Genomic DNA, 23,339 nt, shown 5'->3' with positions numbered 1-23,339 from the left:
ATCTATCTATCTATCTATCTATCTATCTATCTATCTATCTATCTATCTATCTATCTATCTATCTATCTATCTATCTATCTATCTATCTATCTATCTATCTATCCATCCTTCATCAGTCTATCAGTCCTTCAACCACATGCAAACATCTCACATTGGTCTTTTTTTAGGTCTCGCCTAGGCAGCCCTCATGCGCTATCTCTCCGTGACATCAAGTAATCTATTACAGGGGTGAAACTCCGCCTTTTGCTGGGTAATTTCTCCTGCTGCTTGGCATTTGTAAACACTGGCATTGTTTTTCTTAGGGGGCTTATAATTGGCTGTAGATCCGATGCGTCATTTCCGTTTATTCCGGAAGCAGCACTGCCTAACTACAGTTTCCGTCCGCTCTTCTGGTTAAATTGTGTCCGAGGGGAACTTTCTTAAACATCCACAGACCGAGAAGCCCGCACCAAGGCTTCCGTATTCAACCTCCAGGTGTGCGCACGTCCATTCCACTGAGGTAGTCAAGGAAACTGCTTCAGACAAGGACGGCAGCTCAGAAGGAACACACCATACTGTGTCTGCTGAAATCCTGAAGGAGTGATTGCCACGTTGCTGTCGCGCAACAAGGCCGAATTTCATGGGCAGAGTGCTTACAACCACGCCTCTGGCCACCACAAGTCCCACAACTTCACAGACAGCGTGCTCCCGACCACGCAGCTGCTTGACTACACTAAGCACATGGGCACTACCTTCATGCCGCTGCCTGCAACTTCCTGGCCAGCACTCTACCATGCATGCCACTGCCTATCTACTCTGCAAATGGGCAGCGTGCTCCCTTCCCACCGCTTGCTTCTCCAGGCCACCGTACTTCACGGGTATGAGGCTCCTGACCATGCCGCTGCCCGACTTCTACTGTACACAGGCAGCATGCTCCCCTCACACCGCTGCCCAACATAAATCCTTGCAATCTTCACGGGCAGCGCACTCCTCTGCATGCCACTACCCTGGGGCAGCAAGCTCGCCTCGCGTCTCTGCCATCGATCAACCGCCGCAATCTTTTGAGCAGTGTGCCCCGCTGAAGTCCCTCTTCAGCGAAACCACGGTAATCCAAAAAGTGCTTTGACACCTCGTCGGTGGGTAGTAAGCGCCATATAAATGCAATTACATACATTACAATGAGAGTCACGTTATAACTGAGTGTAAATGTTGGTCGGCTTCACAAGTGAGGGCCACATTACGAGTGTGTGTAAAATGCCGGGCAGCTTTGTTAGTGAGGGTCACGATGCTAGTAAGTGTAAAGTCCTGGACGGCTTTACACACGACGGTCACGTTACAAGTGAGTGTAAAATGTTGGGGCATTTACCCATAAGGTCTGCCAAGCAGTTTACACTAATTTTCACATCTCCTCCCCCACTGTCCTCACTCACCCGCCACAAGTCACCTTCAACTCAGACTGATATAAAGGGGCTGACTGTATAACAAAACAGCATAACGTAACATAACGCACACTTTACGAAACATAACACTGCGTAACATATTAGAAACCCTGCATAACAGCGCACAGCACGACACCGCATTAAATGTGCATTCGATTGTCTATCCTGAAGGCAGATGACACCTTGCAGCACTTTCGGCTGTTGTTAAGTGATGAAACACCATACAAATAGGCACCAGGTCCCGCCCCTACACCTGTGAAACTCACAACGCCAGCCAGGTTTCGATTGTCTGAAGGTCTAAGAACCCGCCCCCACCCTCAGCAAGGTGGGCCCGTTGGAATCTCAACAGGAAGTATCAACAGCGCTCTTTTTCTCCAAAGACTTCTGAGCGCTGTGAAGTGGGTGGACGGTAGGAGGAAATGCTCTTTACAACGTTAATTAATAAAGAGCACAATTATTGTGCGGGGAATGACTTGGTGAAGGAGGGAAGCTGTGTCCCTCTGATCTCGAACATTCATGACCAGCCACGCCCATTTGCCCAAAATAAACCTGACATAGGGGTGTCACATGCAATGATAACCGAGAGGATGGTGGCAGCTCTACTCTCCCAGCCAGCTCCCCTGTCCCTGTCTTCCATTGCACCCCCTTATCTCACTGCTGCAAGGCATGAAACATTGCAGAGCACTTGTGTGCATTACAGATCAGTGCTAAGGACTTAACTAAACACACCCGCCCGGCGACCTACCTTACAATCCAGAAAGGCTACAAGCGCAAAGCTCTCTCCCTTCAGGGATGAAGCCGGCAGCACCCGGGGCTCTGCGCCCTCAGCTTCCTTTAAAGTCAACAAGATGCCTGGGAGAGTCTGGCAATCTCCACATGTCTTGCAGTGTCAGCATTTTACAGCTCTGATTTGCGCCATAAACACTGTGAGCGGGCCAATATCAGCAGATAACGCCCCTGGCAGTGGCCTCAAATGTGCCATTCTAGCATGTTTTACAAGGGTGTCCTCTGTCCAGGGTCTCAGCTGCCAGCTGGTAATGCCCTTAGCAGTGACCTCCTATGTCCAGAATAACATGTCTTACAAGGGTGTCTCACGAGTCATGTCCAGGGTCTCATCTGACCTCACTGACAAGGACCGCATTTTACGACAGCCCACAACTTTCCTTGCTTCGGACTAATTTCTACCTGATTCGCTCCTAACTTTTCTACATCTCCATTGTTCTTGGTTCAAAATAGGACTTCTTGAGGTTCAGCAAATAAATATTTCCCGTTCAAACGCAGAGCGCTGACACAAGACTGAAGAGAGAAAGTCCACAGAATTCCTATCAGGGCATGCGAGGCTCTGCTTCTTCACGGAGAATGTTTGTTCAAGAGTTTGAGACACTCAACAAAATAATATCCTTTGTATTCGGGACCATTATCCATTATTCTCGTCAAGTGCACACGGATTTAACAAGCATTTGCAATGCAATAGGTCTCGCATTTACTAGAGTTTGAGCTATTGGCATTGTAGATTACAATGCCTTTTATTAATGTGTTGGTTTTTTAAACAAATAAATAAAAGGCATTGTCATTTACAATGCCAATAGCATAAACTCTCGCAAATGCGAGACCTATTGCATTGCAAAGGCTTGTTATCTGTCTGCCCAGGCCCCACCTTCGGCGTGTGCGCGCTGGTCCCACGCCCAGGGCGCTAACTCCAGAGGGCTGCAGGTGCTTAGTGCAGCAGTGTCCCTGCGATTTATGTGTGTTTAAACATGTTTTAGGTCTCGCCTGAGCCAGCGCTTTAGCGCTGCTCTCGCGAGAGCTTTTGTAAAAGGGGGATTTGGAAGTGCAAACCAGTGCTTTCAGGCCACCAACTACAGTGCATGTGCGCCAGGCGCGCGCACCATTTGGCAGCCTGCGTGATCATTTCGCGGCCGCTTTGATGTTCTCAGTGAGCCGCGCGGCCACTGAGAACATCAAAGCGGCCGCGAAAGTGCACACCATTTGCCACCCCCTACCTTATCCCACTTCCTGCTTGTTTTCTTTATCTGCTTGTGTTTGTCGTTGCTTGTCTAACTTGTTGCTCGTGCTTATTGTTTCCTCCATCTCCCCTCGCCTCCGCATTGTCCTTAGTTATCCCCTCTGTCGTCGGCTGCTTTTTCTGTCTCCTCCCTTCTGAGTTCCCGTCTTTTGATTTCGAGCACACAAACTTTGCTTTTTTCTGCCATCCTTCATGCACTGTCGCTCACCACAACCAGTCTCTGAATCAACCTCAACTCTTCTGCGTACACCGTAAAGAGACAAGCTGACAATCACTTTCATCACAATAGCCCCGGTCTGCCTCTGTGTGCAAGACCCATAGTTTCCTCTCCACAACTTTCATTGATGAGCATGTAAATGTAAATTGCAGGCCTTTGACCGTCCTCCCTCCTAACCAGCGATCGGAGTAGGCCATTGTATGCTTCTCTCAACCCCGTCGCTCTTGTACCATGCGCTTCTGTGCACCCCTTCCACCTGCCCCATATGTCTTCTCTTCAGTGTCATTTCATATTTGCCACTTTCCCTCAACTGCTTAGTTTGGTTCCAGGTCTCTTCCCCATTCCAATTAAGGGGGGAAAAGCTTCATGCAGTGGCCAGTGCTGGCGGCTTCATAGCGCTTTTTTAAATTCTATTTTAATTGCTTTATCCACCCCCACCTCACCCCCACCCAATTGCCAAAGCCAATAGGAGTACAAGCTGTCTTTTTGACATTGTCGTTTTTATGTTGTGCAGTGACTGTGAGGAGTAAAGTGAAAATAGAGACAAGTTTCTTACTGTAAATGATTACGCTAATGCGCACTTATTAATTAATACTCCTTCCGGTTCACAACCCCAATCCTATTGCCAAAGCCAACAGCTCACCCATAGGCGAGACCTATTGGCTTTGCCAGTGCTTGTTTAGGACTGCTGGCGCGCTTGTCTGCTTTTGTCTGTTATTCTTTTCATTGCACTTTTTAATCTTCCATTCATCTCCTTCCTCCCACTTCTCCCAAATTTTCAGTACATACACAGTTAAAGAGGACGAGTAGGAGGGGGCACTAAACCTAGTTTGCCATGGGCGCTGCCTGAGCTCAGGCCAGTTCTGCGTCCGCCCGTCTGTCCGCTCATACCTATATATGACTGTATACATTTTAAAAGTCTCTTGTGTGTGCTTTTCTACCATCCTGTCTGTACAAACGGCAAAGCACTTTGGCATCCTGCTAGCCATTAAAGCCACTGGAAAAGCTTTCTCCGAATTTGCAAAGTAAGGTGCGTGTTGCTGTTAACGAGGCTGAGTGGTGTATTGAATTCTCATAAAACGCCTGCGAGGTCACGTGAAAGGCTGACGTGCCTCGCGCTCCCGCTCGACATTCCTGTGCTTGCTTCAGATGTGCTGCGGAACAAGCTCCAGGTGTGCAGGTGGCATTAATTTTTTTTTCTTTTTTTTTTTCTTCCAAATTCAGGGGCTGAAGGAATAAAATGACGTCCGCTTCGTGACTTTCCCTGAAGAACTCATCATGAATGTTTTTCAATCTTCAATCCCTTCCTGAATCTGTAGTTTGATAATTACACCAGAGAAGCCACCTGGGACCTCACATTGGTTCTTTGTCATCTTTGTAGTCATAGAATCTGACTGGCTTGTGCTTGGAAGCCCGCGTCACGCGCGTGGAAGTGATGAGTTTGCATTGCTGGCCTCCAGAACCTGTCAGGAGATGGAAATCTTTCTTTCCCGCAACCTGGACCAAAGCTGAGTGACGGTTTGCCCTCAGTATTCTGGGCGGTCTGGTAGCCCTCCTGGGGTCGTGCTGGATCTTACGTCACAGAATCATTGTTTGGCGGGAACACGGAGAGCAGCGCGGATTGGCGGCACTTCGGGAACAAGAGGAACAAGCCAGACATGGCGCAAGAACTAAATCTGAACTTCCTCAAGGAAATGGAGCGGGAGAAGGTGTTGGATGTTTTATACCGAGATCAATTAGTGCGACGAGTAGAGGAGGAACGAATAAGGTACGGTTTGTCTTTTTATCTGACTACACTTTCACAAATGCACCCTTTTTCACATTGCACACACTTAAGCGCTTCAACACCTCATCAGAGGTAGCAAGCGCTATATAAATACAAAACCTTCCCTCTTCGATCCCCCCACTATCCTTTTAAATCCAAATAACAGACTAACATATCCTCTGCTTAAATTATTTCGATTTTCCACTATACTAATTCACCACTAATCCTTTTTGGGTTCCAGAGTAGCGTGCTACTTGCCAAAAAAGCTATTTGAGGCCTCGTCAGGGGTAGTAAGCGCTATATAAATGCAATTACAATAGAATTACCATAAATACTTACAAAGCACTGCACAGCTAAGGACCTGCATACCTGAACAGCCCCATCAGCTTCCACACCCCTGCCAGACATTTTCACTTCACCAGCCTGCTGTTCACCCATGTCGCCCACATAGGAAGAGCTGGAGCCGGGCGTTGTGCCTTCCCGTACCTAGCGCCTAAATTCTGGAACAACCCACCCTGCCCATCAGAGCCTTCAGCTCAGTCCTAGATTTCTAAAAAATACTGAAAACCTGTCTCTTTCAATAGTCCCCAGCCAGGGCAGCACCGCTTTAGGCACCAGGATACCTTCCTGTGTGATATGCACGCATTTCAAAAATACTTAACTGCTACCCGTTGTACAACCAATCATATTCTACCACTCCTAGGCCACCGTTTGGATTCTACCACTATTAGGCTACCACTCGTAGGGTATCACTTAGACGATAACCACTTCCTTACTGATCCTCATACGCTAAAATGAATTTGCTACACTTCATGCCCTACTAATCACATACTACCACTTTTATGCAGGGTCACTACATTTCTCTGGCAATATTATTTCACTGTTTTCTCATTTTAACTAGGGGTGGGTGGAATTTTTAATTCTACCAGCAGATTTGGAGGAATTTAGTAATCCCACATTAGTCATGGACGCGGAATTACTGATAAATTCCACTACTCCGCTAAAAGAATGAATCAGCACTGTAATGGTTTTAAACAGAGCTAAAAGGTGTAGCAGTCCCTCTATGTTTAAACGCTCTGCAGATTAACCCGTTCCCCGCTCATGACGGAACCACTCCGTCATGAGCCACGGGTGCGCTGTGCTCATGACGGAGTGGTTCCGTCATGCTGCGGCCGTTGGCGGCCGCTCCTCCCACGCGGCGCTAATTCCCCGCCTGTGCGGGCGATTAGCGCAGTGGGTGGAGTCATGACGGAACCACGCCGTCAGTGGTTCCGTCATGAGCACAGCGGCGCCGTCAACCCCCCCAACCCCCCCAGCGCTGCGGCGGAATTCGCGCCGCAGCGAAGGGGTTAAACTTTAATCTGCAGTGATTTTTAAACAGAGAGGGACTGTTTCCTCTTCCAGCCCTGTAAAGTAAAACTGCAGTGTAGTGCATACCCCTCAGTGCCCTTACATAAGTATGGAAGGGCGCTGAGTGGTATGCACTACACTGGATAACTCTCAGTGCCCTTACATACTTAAGTAATGGCACCAAAGGGTATGTACTGCACTGCATCACATTGCATGCCCCTTGGCACCCTTACATAAATATGTACGGGCACCGAGGGGTATGCACTGGAGTAACATAACGTGTATTTGTAAAGCACACGTTCACCTGTGGGCATCTTGGCACTGAATAACATGTCTATTGTTACCCAACTCAATGGTACTCATTTCATTGACCTCAGAAGGATGAAAGGCTGAGTGGACCCGCTGGGATTTGAACCTGTAAACATGAGGTCCAACACAGGCCCCCTACAGTGGGCGTGTTAGTCCACTTAGCCACCAGACACCCCTCCGTGCTCTTTCATACTTATGTATGGGCACCGAGGGGTATGCACTGCACATTGCGATGCCTACTGTGCCCCTTTGTAGAATTTTGTTGAATATTGCAGAATTTTAATTTAATTCTGCAGAATTCCGCAGAATGAAACTCCGCCGATTCCGCCCACCCTTTATTTAACACACATTGATTATGTCTGGACAAAAGGTTGCCTAATTTGTACCAGTTTAGCACATGACTACCGTAATTAGCAATTGAAAAATAACTAATTAACCTTTGTAGAGAGCATGGTAATGCATTCTAACATGCACTTGTGGCACAATTTTAGTAAGATTTGATCTGTTTGAGCTAGAAACTAAATGTAAATTTTGTTGAAATCTGCAAATTATGCAGCAGATGATGGATTATTTGGTGAATGTGGCAAGCCCATAATTATATGGTAAACGCCACAACAACAAAATCGCATAATTCTAGCGTCCCTGCCTACTGCTCACAGGCTAACAAGAATATTGTATTGTACTATAGTTGCAATTTTATAGTGCTCCTTGGCCCATACGAGGATCTGAGCTCATTTCATTTGTTGCATCTGTGCTTAAATTGAACCAATGGCGTCCGTTGCTGAGCACCAGCACTTGATTGTCAACACCGTAATTCATGACAGTCTGCCACATGGTGGCATAGTTTGTCTAATTTGGAGACAAGCACAACAACAGTTGTTCATTAATTCAATATACGTTAAAAATGACTAATACCTGCCGCCAAAGGCATTCTTGTAGCTTTGGGGGCCTGGAATGGCCAAAATTGTCACACTTGTACGAGTGTGATGGTTAGTAGTTGTGTTGTTACTGTAATTGGCAGAGCTGACAGTGGGAGCTGCAAGCGGAAGTGGTCTTCTGATGAGGGCCCAGGCACTTCTGTTTTTTTAAACAAATTAAGCACTGTTTAGCATATATCTCCACTTTGTTTTTTGTGTTTGGTTGGAAGGGTGCATATTTACAACATAACCTATGTGTAGGCTCCCACTCATGCTTTTTCTTCCATACCTGACTGATACCTATGCACTTATATATTAATGGTCACACCCTGCTGCTCATATAGGCTACTTCCTATATGCTCTTGCTTCCGCCCTACTACTCATAGACTAAAAATCATACTCTTTTCCTTACTTGCTGTCTCTTTGTGCAGAACGTACCACTCATAGGCTGCATCTCATACACTGCCCCATATTTGATGCCACATACATGCTAATGCTCAAATGCTAGCCCACATCATCCTACACGCGACAGAAGCAAATTAGGTTTGAATCTTTAATTCTAAAAAATTTCACACAATTTACACGCCCTATAATAGTGTTTCATCTGCTGGCAATCAGGTTGTCAGAGAGGAAGCTTGGAAGCTGTGGCACTGGATTGAGTGGGTGGGGGGATGGTTTCAGGACATGAGCCAGACGGTGGGAGTAAAAATGTTGTCCTCACTATGGATGACTGCAGGTCCAGAGCATAAAACTGTTTGGTGTTGAAGAGAAACAAGATGGATCCACCCAGGGGAGATTTTATGGTTTAATCATCATATAGTGGGTCCACGGATAATAGTTTTGTACTACTTTTTAATATTACTAAATAGGTAATGCCACAAACTGATTTTGCCCTAGTTTTTATGCTCTTTATTAATGTGTGCAGAAAACTGTTTGGTCTGTTATGGTTGGGAATGGTTTGCTGTGTTATGTTTGTTGGTGGTGCTAACATACACAACATTTCAGCATTCCTTACGCATTAAAACGTTCAGAATAACAGCAAAGTAATGTCTGTGAAGTCAAGAAAATATTGCTCAGGTTTTCTAACACCCTTGCCGGGCAGCAAAGGGCATGTATTTTAGACCCGTCTGGAAATATTTGGCACCACGGTGATCAATGATATAGTCTGACGTGTGTGTGTGGCACTGTGAGACATTTTACTCTGTCCCTTTAAGACTATTAGAAGGGGCTGGTGGCAGGTGTTCCAAAAGACGGAGTGGGCAATTACCTTGGTGATTTGTGCAACATCAATAGATAAAATGAGAAGCTGCCAGACCCTGAATGTAGCCAGGAGAGAAGTGAGATATGGATAAAGCTGTTAGAAAGTAATGTAAACAATGCTCACGCGATGAATGAATTACGCACAATTTTTTCACTGTGGACATTTATTTTGCAAGAACTGTTTATTACGCAGGAAATTTTGACTATTTTTTCGACAAGCGATTGTGAAACACATCAGTGTCTTTTCATTTTAAAGGGAATACTAAATGAAAGTAACTTGTTTATTTTCATTCAAATGGTATCACTTGTTGAAAACGTTTAAATAGGAATCAAAAATGGTGCTCTTGGGGTTGACAAAGGCTGTGATTACAGCCGGAATGCGTTCCTGCTCCTGTTTGCAAGTGCTGTCTGCTAATAAATGGTAATTGTTGAAGGATTTGAGTGCAGGATTTTCTTTGATATGAAGAAGATTGTTTGCAGTTTTTAAAAGGCGTTCTGTGGTATCGCCTCTCACCTGTTTGCAATATATATATATATATATATTCACTGAAAAAACCATAGGTTTCAGGGATGTTATAGTTAGCTGGACATTTCCATCGTACAAAACCCTAGAAATTCCCCTGTTATAGTTAGTTCAGCTAACTATAACTCGCGCCCCCGCAATGCACTGCTGATGACGTCACATATTACATCACTCATGACATGGTCAGTGACATCACTCATGACATCACTGATGACATCTCAAATGACATCACTGATGACATCACTGATGACATCATCCATGTGATAAATTACTGCATCTTCTCACACCCTAATTTAACCTTTGATACACCAACTCAAAATTTCAGACGTCCATTCTCAAAACCATAGATACTCCAATACCAATAGCTACATACCCCCTCATTAACTCTTAGGTCTACATACACCTCCACTCACTCACCTGTACAGTCACTCATACTTAGTCACTCCATACAAGACTATCATATGCATTTATACACCTATATAGACACTCACAGACCGCCAATCATCCATTGAGGTACTGACACACCTAGTCAGTCGTGCAAGTAATTAAACACAGTCCAATTTACTCACCTATACAGTTAAACACACTCAAGTTCACTTACTCATAAAAATAGTACCACATTCTTTCGCTCTTATGCAATCATTGATACAAGCACACACTCATCCATACAGCCACTCTCACAATTACACACTCTCACATATACCCACTTATATACTCTTACACGCATATACACTGCCTTTCACATATGTAGTTAGTCACACATGTACCACTGAGATATACATTCAATCCCTAACACACCCATACATACACTCACCCAACCATACAGTTGATCACAGATGCACTCTTAAAACCATGCACCCATAGAATCACCCACTCACACATCGATGCATAGAGTCACACAAACCCTACCCACACAAACACTCAGGCACCCATACAGATAGTCAGACAACCAATCAATAACCCATATAGACACTCATATAGCTATTCACAAAACCATGCAGCCACTTATACACCTATACACAGACACATACAGACATTCACACAGTTTAGTCACTAGTCCGCAGTAAGATACATTTAATGACTCACTTATAGAGTCAGTTACACACCTAGAAAATCATCCATTCACACACTTGTACACCCACTCATTCTTCCACCGGCCTTTCACTAATAAATATATAAAATATATTTAAACTTTACAGAAACACACAGTCACTGGATGACATCATCAGTGATGTCATCAGTGATGTCATTTGAGATGTCATGAGTGATATCATGAGTGATGTCACTGACCATGTCATGAGTGATGTAATATGTGACGTCATCAGCAGTGCATTGCGGGGGCGCGAGTTATAGTTAGCTGAACTAACTATAACAGGGGAATTTCTAGGGTTTTGTACGAGGGAAATGTCCAGCTAACTATAACACCCCTGAAACCTATGGTTTTTTCAGTGAATTTCTAAGGTTTTTTAAATGTCAATTCCTAACTATAACGCCCCTGAAACCTTTGGTTTTTTCAGTGAATTTCAAAGGTTTTTTAAATGACAATTCCTAACTATAACGTGCATGAAACCTATGGTTTTTTCGGTGAATTTCAAAGGTTTTTTAAATGCTAAATCCTATCTATAACTTATCTCTGAAGATATCATGTTCCATGATTTTCATTGGATTTGTATATTTTTCAAATTCAGTGTGTCAATTTCATTAATTACGTTGTTTTTAGAATACTTTTTTATCACCATTTTTTACACTTATTTTTTCAATTAATTCTTTTAAAAATTAAAAAATATTATTTGAACTTAATGGGTTTTTCAAACATATTTTATTAACTATATGTGCAAAACTTTATTTCATATATATTTTTTCAATGTTTTTGGATCCGCGCACCCTAAGCGCACCGTTCTCGATCCCTACGCGATAGCATCCGCGCATGGTAAGCGTTGGGTACGTGTTTAGTGCGCGATTGCAATGCGACCGGTACGCGACTCCAAGCCTATACGCGACACGTTCGATGTACGTAACGCGACAATTACGCGCTTCCGCGATGCGTCATCTGCGTCTATGACGCGGTAGGTGCGCGGATCCCACGAAATATTTAACATTTAAAAAAACATATATATATGTATTTCATGTGAATATTAATTGAAGACAAACTCTAAACTAGTCTTAAAACTAATATATTTTGACATCTAATCCTATAATTTTTTTAATTCAATTTCGCGGTTGCGCGCTGGGTGCGTGCTGCGTAAGCGAAGGGTGCGCGGATCCCATGTGACCTGCAAAAAAAGAGATTTGATAGGTTCATTACATTTCCTCTTCTAACCATTGAAAGACCCCACCCATTTCAATCATTCTTCTTTGACCTTCTTTAGAGCACCATCTCTTTGGAGAGAAGAAGATTTTTTAGACTAAGTTTACACTTAGCTCTAACTTTTTTCAATCAAAAATGGCTTCAGGGCAGCAGGCATCACCTGCATCACCTCATACTTCTGAGGATGAATTTTTGGCGGAGGCACCACCCAAAGAACGTTTTTCTTCAGTGGTGTGGACATTTTTTACTTTTCTCGAGGGGCAAACAAAGACCAATGCCACCTTCGTCACGCGCAAGATTTGCAAAAGAGTTCTGTTACGAGGGGATCCTAACAAAAAATACTCGTGCGGCACAGCAAGTATGATGAAACACCTAAGGACCCTTCATCCAAACAATCGTGCACGAGAAGAGTGCAAACAGATGAGAAACACTCCTGTTCTGTATCTGTAAAAAAGAATCACAAATAAATGTATTTTAATAACTTTCAAATTTATACTATTCCATTACTGTACAAACACATTTTATATAAAAACTGACTAAGAAACTATAGCCCTGAACCACAAGTGTGACTATGGTTAAAACACTACATGCATAGTGCATACTACTTTGAAGCAGTTCATGCCCTAAAGCCTACCTCACTAAAAGACTACATGCTAACTGACTAAATGATTACAGTACTATAAGGAGACACACTGGGTGAGTGACAGGGTGTTTGCTAGAAGTGTATGAATACTAACTAGGGAATTGAAGGTGTGAAAGACAACTGTGTAGGTGATTAGAGGACTGCATCCATACTGCATAGGCATTTAAAGCGGTCCATGTGCTAAGGCCTGGCTCACTGCATGACTACTTGGGTACTGACTGAATGATTAGAGTACAGCAAGGAGAATGCCTAGGTGAATTTATAAGTAGTAGGTTTTTCGCACAGTGAATGGATTAGTATTTGGTACTGAATGGGTTCCTAGAGGAGTGCAAAGGGAGTGACAGGATGTTTGCTGGACTGTATGGATACTGACTAGGGAATTGAAAGTGTGAAAGACAAGTGTCTAGGTGGTTAGAAGACTGCATACATAGTGGATAGCGGTTTGAAGCAGTCCATGTGCTAAGGCCTGGCTCAGTGCATGAATACTTAGGCACTGACTGAATGATTAGAGTACTCCAAAGATAGTATCTTGGTGAATTTATAAGTGTTTGGGTTTTGGCACAGTGAATGGATTAGTACATGATGCTGAATGGGTCACTAGAGGACTGCAAAGGGAGTTACAGGGTGTTTCCTGGAAGTGTATGGAAACTGACTAGCGAATTGAAAATGTGAAAGACAAGTGTATAGTATGTTAGAAGACTGCATGCATACTACATAGACATTTCAAACAATCTATGTGGTAATGTATGGTTCACAACATGAGTACTTGGAAACTGACTAAATCATCAGACTACTGCTAGCTTAGTGCCTGGGTAAAACATTTACATTTTCAGTTCTGGCACAGTGAAGAGAATAGTACATGGTACTTCACTTTAGTGTCAAACCCTGACTCATTTTATCAATGCATAAGCAAAGAATAGCTTCTAAACCTACTAAAACTTGACAACATGACCGATTTTAAAACAGTTATCTGTCATCAAATACACTATGTTACCAAATGCTTCTCTCACAATCCTTACCCAAATGTACACAGACTCACAGTGTGATTTTAGAGAAGCAACACTATCCCCAGCAGTTTACCAAAACTCATTCACTAGTCTAGAAGAGGTAATGGTACTGCACACAATCTACATATTTAAGTACAGCACATTAGTGTCAAAGCATGACTCATTTAATCAACGCATAAGCAAAGACTGGCTTCTAATGCTACTAAAACTTGACAACATGACAGATTTTAAAAGAGTTATCTGCTAAAAAATACACGATGTTACCAAATGCTTCTCTCACAGGGGTTCCCAAATGCACACAGACTCACAGTGTGATTCTAGACAAAAACCACTATACCTAGTACTTTACCAAAAATCATTCACTACTGTGGAACTGATAAGGGAATTGCACACAATCTACATATTTCAGGACTGCACTTTTCTGTCAAAGCCTGACTCATTTAACCCCTTCGATGCGAGTGACGGGGCGGTTCCGTCATGCGCGTCGGTTGCTCTGTGCGCATGACGGAACCGCTCCGTCATGGCCCCGCCCGCGCACGGGACCTTCAGCACGGCGCGGTAATCTGCGCTGCGCTGAAGGGGTTAATAAAAGCATAATCAAAAACTGGCTTCTAATTCTACTAAAACTTGACAACATGACAGGTTTAAAAAAAGTTATCTGTCAGAAAATACACGATGTTACCAAATGCTTCTCTCACAGTGGTTCCCAAATACACACTAACTCACAGTGTGATTCTAGACAAGCAACACTATCCCTAGCAGCTTACCAAAACTCATTCACTACTGTGCAAGGGGTAAGGGAACTGCACACAATCTACATATTTCAGGACTGCACTTTTGTGTCAAAGCCTGACTCATTTAATCAAAGCATAAGCATAAACTGCCTTCTAATGCTACTAAAACTTGACAACAAGACAGGTTTTAAAACAGTTATCTGTCAGCAAATACACGATATTACCACATACTTCTCTCACAGTGGTTCCCAAATGCACACAGACTCACAGTGTGATTCTAGACAAGCAACACTATCCCTAGCAGCTTACCAAAACTCATTCACTACTGTGCAAGGGGTAAGGAGACTACACACAATCTACATATTAAAGTACAGCACATTAGTCTCAAAGCATGACTTATTTTATCAATACATAAGCAAACACTGGCTTCTAATGCTACTAAAACTTGACAACATGACAGGTTTTAAAACAGGTATCTGTCAGCAAATACACGATGTTACCAAATGCTTCTCTCACAGTGGTTCCCAAATGCACACATACTCACTGTGTGATTCTAGACAAACAACACTATCCCTTGCACTATACCAAAACACATTTCTTCATCTAGAAGAAGTACTACATTTTAGTATAGATACATAACATAATTCATTTCACAAATTCATAATCAATGACTGGTTTCTAATTCTACCAAAATATAAAAACAGCACAGTTATCTGTCTGCAAACACATGAAAAACACAATTGATTATCACAGAATGGTTTCTACATGCACACACACTGTCAATAAGATTGTAGAGAAAAAAAGTACTCCCTACACTTTAGCATGAGAAATACATTAGTCTGATTAAAATCAAAATAGTCTACATACATCCCCTCACAATTAAATAACTCACCTTTCAAGTTGTTTTGTAGATTAAAAAGTATAACAGTCACTCACCATATTTTCTTTTACAGAATCTCTGCACTGTGCACCTCTCAGCAAAAACAAAGAATGGAAAAGTTTCCCTTTCATTTTCCACACATATACATGTAAACATCAAATCACAATCCTTCACACATAAACTCAAAAGCAAACACACATTTCTATTGGTTAAACATTTCAACCCTTTCCAACTGAAAAACATTTCAACCCTTCCCCCAATCTGCCTTCTACCTGTTACCATAGAAACAGCTCATGGAACACTGCACTGAGCACACAGGTCACAAGTTCAGCACACAATGTTGCTAAACAAGACAGGAAGTGTGCTTGACTTTTCAACATATCAGCTTATCATATATAATGTTCCTTACAATCTGTTTTTGTCAACCAATAAGAATCATACCTTTAAAAAACAGAAATATACACCCTACCTTTCAGTGTAGAAAGTAGTCATACAACCAATGATTTCTTGTCTTTTAAAAAAAAACATTTCCGTGGATCCGCGCACCCAACGCGAGAGAATCCGTGCACCCAACGCGGTAGGATGTGCGCACCGTGCGCGCATTCTGCTGTTTAAAAAAAAAAATGGGACCCCAGGGGGTCCTAGCACCTCTAGAGGGTCAGAGTATTGTCACTCTGCCCCCTTTATATGTTTTACACACTTATTCCCCTTGCTTCTTCAGCCTCGCTTCTACTGAGGCAGAAAATGGCCGCCAACAGTTCCTGGTTTCGAATGTAGACAGACACTCGACAGCCAATTAGCATACAGAGCGCGATCGGGAGGGTGCGCGCTTGGTTCGGGGAGGGTGCGCTCACGGTGCGGGTAGGGTCCGCGGATCCTCCCCGGCCATAGATATTTATGTACTTTTAACTCAAATTTTCTCAGGAACTATGAACGGATTCACACCATTTATGCAAAAGGCACGAGTCTGAACTGAGGACTACCTCTTTGCCAAATTTGGTGTCATTCCGTTCAGCGGTTCGGGCTGTAGCTGCGACAACAGATCCTATGAGAAATTGCATGAGGAAAACGCGTTTTGGGACCCCCCTTTTTTCTCGGCCCCCGCTTTACGAATCACCACGAAACTTTCAGGGTAGGAGCGGAGCAGAGCTGGCCAAAAGTTTGGAAAATTTCGCGAGGATTCGTCAACCGGCGCCAGACTTATTGGGAATAGAATGTTGCGGATTTCCTATGGAAAATAGGTCCTAACTATAACTATCTACTGGCGACCGCCAGTAGGTAATATATATTTGATTAAAAAAATCATACATTAAATGGCTAACAAAAAGGTTGTCTGATGGTCGAGCAGAATGAACAGCCAGCACATGTTTGGTCTATTAGACTTCCTCGGGGCATTTCAGGTATGAAGAATGGAAACCACCCAAAAGCTGGAACCGGAACAACTGGAATATGATGTAATAACTAATAGATATTGTGTATAGTTGTTTCTACTGTAATATCATGGCACAAGAAAGGACCACTTTGAATTTTCAATTTCACACGATCAGCCGAAAAACAATATTTTAGTTATAAAAGCCAAAGTGGGTAGTGCAGTCCCGGATGTCAGAATCCACATGTACTTTGTATTTATAACTAATTTTGAATCTTTCCAAAACTTTTTGTAATAAATCTGAATATTATTGTAACTTTTTGTGAGATTTAATCTACATGGTGTGCTCCAGCCAAATATGAGGTGTCACATTTGCTATTAGCAATTTCCATATTCACACTCATTAGCAGAAGGAGTGTTGTCCGTTGTAGCACCTTTCTCTATTTTGATTGTAGTCCTTTTTTTTATACTGACCACATTTTGTGGGGGGATTGTGCAGGCACATTGTTCCAGCTGCTGCAAGTTGTGATAGTTGAAATAACAGCTATCAGGTGTGTTAGTGTAATTAGGTAACTGGAAACAAACAAATACTAAAACACCCAGACTTCACCAGGTTGTCACAGAAAAGCCTAGGATGGGAAAAAATGTCCATGCAGTTGTGGAGCGAGGTAGCCACCCTGATTCATATAGCATGTTTTCTGTGAGTAATTACATCTTACTCTTGCCCTACATGCTACTCACCCCAAACCTGCTCCTGCTGCTATGATCTCCAAATAAACACTTTCTAGACCCTTCCCTCTTCTATCCCTCCACTATCCTTTTCAATCCAACTAACAGACTCACATGTCCACCGCTCAAATTAATTTAATATTTCCCTATCCTAATTCACCACTAATCCTGTTGGGGTTTTGGAGTAGCGTGCTGCTCCTCGAAAAGCGCTTCAAAGCCTCATCAGGGGAAGTAAGCGCTATATAAGTGCAATTACAATTACATGTGCCTACTCGTTAATGTCCAGGGTAAATCACCCATAATAGTGGAAAAGCCCATGCAAATCTGCTACCACGAGCCTTTTCTCAGTGGTGTCTAATGTGCATGTTTAGGTATGTTCACACTGCACAGGAAACTTAGAGCCTCCTCCCCAGTAAAAGCTCACAGACAAGCAATTGTTTGGTTCCTGAGGAAATGGAAGAGATAAGCTGGGGCTAATTGGGGAAACTGCTAGGCCATTTAGGAGGGCGTTCACTATAATGTCTTTCGACCAAGGCACAGATTAGCTTCACAGTTCCAGCGAGACATTCTAAACAACTCTTTCGCAGCAGAAAAATTACACAAAATAATGTCACGGTTAAACAGAGTTATGTGAAAAATGCAGAACTGTTAAATCGGAAAATATCCGAAAGTAAATTTTGATAATAAACTTTTCGCCTGGCCCACGACTCCGAGGAGCTTGGGGGTGAATGGGAGGAGCTGCCTGTTCCAAGCTTTAACCACTGTTTTGCACATTTTCTCTCTACTTTCTAAGCATGCTTGCACATACTGCTCTGTCCCTTATGCCCCTTTTCCTATTCAAGGTTCTTCTTTAATTTTGCTTTAATTCAATCAACTACTGCTATACTGTTTATTTTATTTCGGATGTTTTTGTTTTTTTGTTTCCCCACCCCCTTCATTTGCAGTGTCGGCTCCTCAGCTAAGGCGGAGGAGCGTGGCGCCACTGCTCCTTGCAGTGCAAAATAAAAATAAAATGGTTATAACAAGAAGTTACTATCATTTTATTTTTCTTTGCTCCAGCCAGGTTGGGCAGGGTGGGGCTGGCTTGCAGCAGAGTGAGCAGAAGTGGTTTGCACTCCCTCACAACGTGTGCATGACAGCTTGACCAGCCCTCTAGGGCCAGCTAAACCGTCATGTGTACTTGGTATGTTCTCCATTGGGCTGTGTTGCACAGCCCCTTAGAGAACCTACCCAGCCACCCCAGGCACTGCCTGAGCGGCCAAACAGGCCGCTCAGACCGATCACGACGCTGCGCTGGCAGCGTCACAAATGGCTGGGAGAGTCCGGAAGCCTGGGTGCTTCCGGTGCTCCCAGCAGACGGATGAGAGGCATGTTGCGGAGAGAGTAAGTTTATTATTTATTTTTTCCCTCCCGCCAACCTCACCGCCCATTCAGAGGCAGCCGCCACTGTTTATTTGTAGTAATGGCAGAAAAGAGAGTGAAAGAAACACGAAGAACTTATGAAATGAGGCTTGTGCGTCTCCTTGCCTTTTTTAATGACATAGAAAGTAATGGTAGCAACACCAGGGTAAAAACCAGACATAACAAATGCACCATCCATAGGGATAGTAATAAAACATAGGGAACAATAGTAAGTACAAAGGGTAATCACTAAGTATATGGTGTCATGGTTAGTACATCTCTCTAAGGCATAATAGCTAGACATGAGAGACCAATATAAGTATATGGCCAAAGGGCCTAAAGCAAAACACGGGGCAAGGGAATAAAGCACCTCTGGGGCATAATAATTATTGAGGGGATGATAGCTCCATGGTTCCAAGGGGTATCAAACTGGCATAGGAACAGCTGCTCTGCACAAAGCTTCTAATCCCCCAGCCAAATGATATTTTATCATTTTTTGATGGCAACTTTGAGTCAAGTTTGTTGCATTCTAGCATCTTCTGGTGACCATGCCACAGGTAGCGCGAAAGTCAGCTTCATATACAGTGGCCTTAATGTAGCAGGGTCCTGTGTAGGTGGACTCTTTTGGCATATCCAACCCATTTAATACCCTAGACAACAGGACAACAAAATAAGTTATGTCAGCAGGATTGATAGCAAGAAGTGTGGCAATGGTAGGTCAACCCAACTGATATATCACCCTATAGGGGACAATGGTAGGTGGACTGAGTACACAGGTGCAATAACGTCATTCTCAGTGAAGAAGGGGTAAAATTCCTGGGCTACACTTCCATTAATGGCTTTAGTCATATTATAAACTGTCTGAACCTATGGGCGGGCAGCAAGGAAGTAGCCCCTACTTTGAAATTTAATCTCAGATGACACAAAGCAAGTGGAGTGACCCCTCTCTAGAAGAGACTATCCAAGCAACTATCTATTCATCCATCCACCCTTCCATCCACCTGCTGATATCCACTGTTTCAAATTACATTCTTACATGCATTTATTTTTTCATCCATCATACAATCTTTCCTCATTCCATAAATCCATCCACTCTGCCGTCCATCCTTCCACTGTGCCATTCACCAGTCAACCCATCAAGCCATCCATTTCCTCACGCTGTCATCCTTTCACCTGCCCATCCACCAATCCACCCATTTCCAAGCTCTGCCAACATTTCACCTGTCCATCTATCTATCCCTCCCTTTACTCTGCCATCCTTTCACCAACCTCTGATCCATTCACTCATCCATCCATCCATCTACTCTGCCATCTTTTCAAATGTTAATCCACCTATCCACTCACTCACTCACTCACTCACTCACTCACTCACTCACTCACTCACTCACTCACTCACCCACCCACCCACCCACCAATCCATCCTGTTACTCTGTCATCCTTTCACCTGTCCACCTACCTATCCATTCAATCACTTACTCATCCATTCATCTGTCTATTCATCAGTCTATCTATTTGTCCATTCACTCATTATCTCACCCATCCATCCATCCATCCATCCATCCACCCATCCATCTATTCACTCATTCTTTAACCCATCCATCCATCCACTTATTCTTACACCAATCCATCCACTCTGCCATCCTTTTAATTGTATAGCCACATATCCATTCACTCATCCTTTTGTCCATTCATCTATCCATCCATTTTCTCTGCCATCCTTTCACCTGTCTATCCACCTTTACATTCACTCATTCTTTCACCGATTTATTCACCCACCCACCCACCCATCCATCCATCCATCCATAGGTCTTACTTTGCATGTACCACCATGGTAAAAATGTGGAGGGCAACTGACGTAAGTTGCTGTAGGCAGTGCGGCAAACATGGTACTTTCTTTCACATCATTTGGAGCTGCCCTGTGATATAGCCGTTTTGGGAATTAGTGGTTGCATGCATACGCGACCTGTGTAGGAGCAAGATGGCAACTTCTCCTAATTGTGTCTGTCAAACATTTGGGAGGCAACTGACCTAAACCGTATGGAAAAAACCTGGATGACCCGTGGACTTGCAGTGGCCAAATGCAACATTGCTTCACTGTAGGGTGAGTCGCAAAGACCACAACTGAGGGACTAGAAGAGGGACATGGACTGGTGCATGTTGGCTGAAAGGGTCATAAATGAAAGCCGTGCTTGTCCTTAGAAATGGACGAAAATCTGGGGGAAATGGAATGACAACAGAGGGGGTCTCTCTGCTCCCCTCATTTGAGTCTTGCCTTCTAACTGCTCCAATCCAAATATCAAATACAAAAAAGAAACTAAAGAATGTGGCTTTTGAACCTGTTGAGACTGTAAAATACACTTGCGCATTTCAAGAAGACTTTTCAAAGTGGATGAGGTGGGTTTTCAAAATAAGTGAGAATTTTATCTTATTGTGTACTTAAGTAAAATTTTCAACACATTTTTCTTTAATCTCAGAAACACGCATTGAAGGATGACAAAAAAGCAAAAGCAGCACAGAGTGGTTTGGTTTGTAACAAATATTGAGAAGTAAATGACACTGCTAGTAATTATAGATTAAACTTTAATTTAGGTACTTCTTGTTTATGTTCTCATTGTATACCAAAGAGCATCTAAAGACCAAACGCCTTCTAAATCAATAGTCTCCAGGATACAATTAAATCGTCAGACACTGACTGGAAAAACCTTTTGCAGCTTGTGGTCATCACTTGAAGAAGAGACACCTAAACCTTCCAAATTCAAATAAAGATAATGGTGAGAGATCATTTGAGAGTTGGGCTGGTATTTTAGTATGCTGGTAATAAATGATTTGATAAACTGAGCTTAAAAGGCTGTACCACCTACAGTTGTCGTCACAGTGAGGTGATTGGGATCTACATCAAATAACTAAAATATTAGTGTTAGCTGCACATTAATCAAATTCAAATTCAAATTTAATTTTATTGATTTAAACCTCGTCAGAGATCCACAATATAAATTTAAAATATATACAGGTAATAGAATTATTCATAGGTTAGACATCTTTAAATCAGTGGTAAAAATGTTTTATGAGTGTAAACAAATTATAACATTCAAATTCATCTGGTGAAACTCTTATTAGCTTGATCAAATCATTAGGTCTAAAAATATTGTATTTAATACATATAGGATTTATAAAACAGCTATGAGCTTCAACCTGGAGTTTATTTGGGTAAACGTAAAGTACATGTACCATATCATGAGAGCCTCCTCCACACAAATCACAAGAGCCTGAATTATCAAGTGTGCTGCCACAATTTTAGGTTATGTCTTTTAATGGAACAGTCCTAAATCGCAGCATCAAACTGCAATGCCTGACTTTATGTTCTAATGTAAATCTCAAATATTTTGGACTCAATTTATATTCTATACTTGCTATATACGACTTATAATGGGATAGCTGTGAGCAATGTGGCTTATCAGAGTCAAAGCTCAATCTCGGAGTAGATTTTTTCAGGAAAAACTTCAAAAGTACTGGTGACCAAGACTCTAGTAGCTTAATAGAGCATTGAAAAGACTCCAAACCAGTCTCTAGGATTTAAAAAAAAATATTTTTCCCTGAACCAGCCATAGAAGTTTCCTGGCTTAAAAGCGCTCTCAGTGAGCCTTCAGGTGCGTGAAGCAGATTATAAGCCCATCTAGTAAGGTTTGCCAAGGCTCTTGTGTATGCACTGGCTATTTCTGATCCTAGTCGGAGACTAGATTTAGAATACCCCACCTTTTTATAGGAATATGCTCTAACGCGTAAATTAAAATAGGGGGGATCTTAGTGCAATAAATTTCAAGGAGGGCTGTAAAGTGTATTGTGTGTATATATGAAGCTGCCCTGTTTAAAAACCAAAGAGAGCTCCTAGTGTATTATAACATCCCTGAAAAAGAAGGGCCTAACTGGGTTAGCTAAACACTCATGTGTCCTCATCAGTTATGAATCCACTGGTCCTCATCGCTGTTTAGACCTGTTGGTAACTTAGTTTTAGCCTTGTCAAGTCACGTAAAGAAAAAATGCCTCAGTTAAGGACCACTTAGTAGTTAAGAAGAGCAACGTAACAGGGTTTTTTCATTGTACGGCATGCAAACATAGCAATAAAGTATGGGTTAATGAAATCCTTGAAATTAAAAGGAAGAATGTGATCACCAAACTGCTTAATTGAAACTCAGAATTTGTGATATATTGTCTTGATTGCCTATGTGAAAAAAAATGTGTGGGAAGCGAGCGCTTGAACAAATGAGGGCCATTGCTAATAATTATCTCATATAACCTGTTGCAAGGCACCTTGAGACCAAGCATGACAGTTTTCAGAACCTATTAAGGTTCTTCTGCTTGGATCAGGTATGAAGAGAGGAGGGTGGGGATAGGATTTGGAAACATATGCAGCTAGAACATAAGTACATTATTGAGTTGCAAACTAAGACACTAACAGGTCTAAACAGCGATGAAGAGCTGTGGG

At 42.7% G+C, this 23,339-nt stretch overlaps 1 protein-coding gene across 1 annotated transcript in view; it reads left to right on the top strand.

Moving 5' to 3' along the window:
- SYTL3 (synaptotagmin like 3) overlaps positions 1-23,339 on the top strand; it is a 523,043-nt gene that overhangs the window by 23,513 nt on the left and 476,191 nt on the right. The window contains exon 2 of the mRNA XM_085612149.1: positions 4,886-5,429. Coding sequence (XP_085468275.1) covers positions 5,320-5,429 — 110 coding nt within the window. The 5' untranslated portion in view covers positions 4,886-5,319. The remainder of the gene's footprint in view (positions 1-4,885; positions 5,430-23,339) is intronic.

Source organism: Triturus cristatus, chromosome 6 (assembly GCF_964204655.1).
Source record: "Triturus cristatus chromosome 6, aTriCri1.1, whole genome shotgun sequence".
In the NCBI taxonomy this organism is placed as follows: Eukaryota; Metazoa; Chordata; class Amphibia; order Caudata; family Salamandridae; genus Triturus; species Triturus cristatus.
The sequence above is the reverse complement of the archived record's forward strand: the minus strand, read 5'-3'. Positions and strand labels throughout refer to the sequence as shown.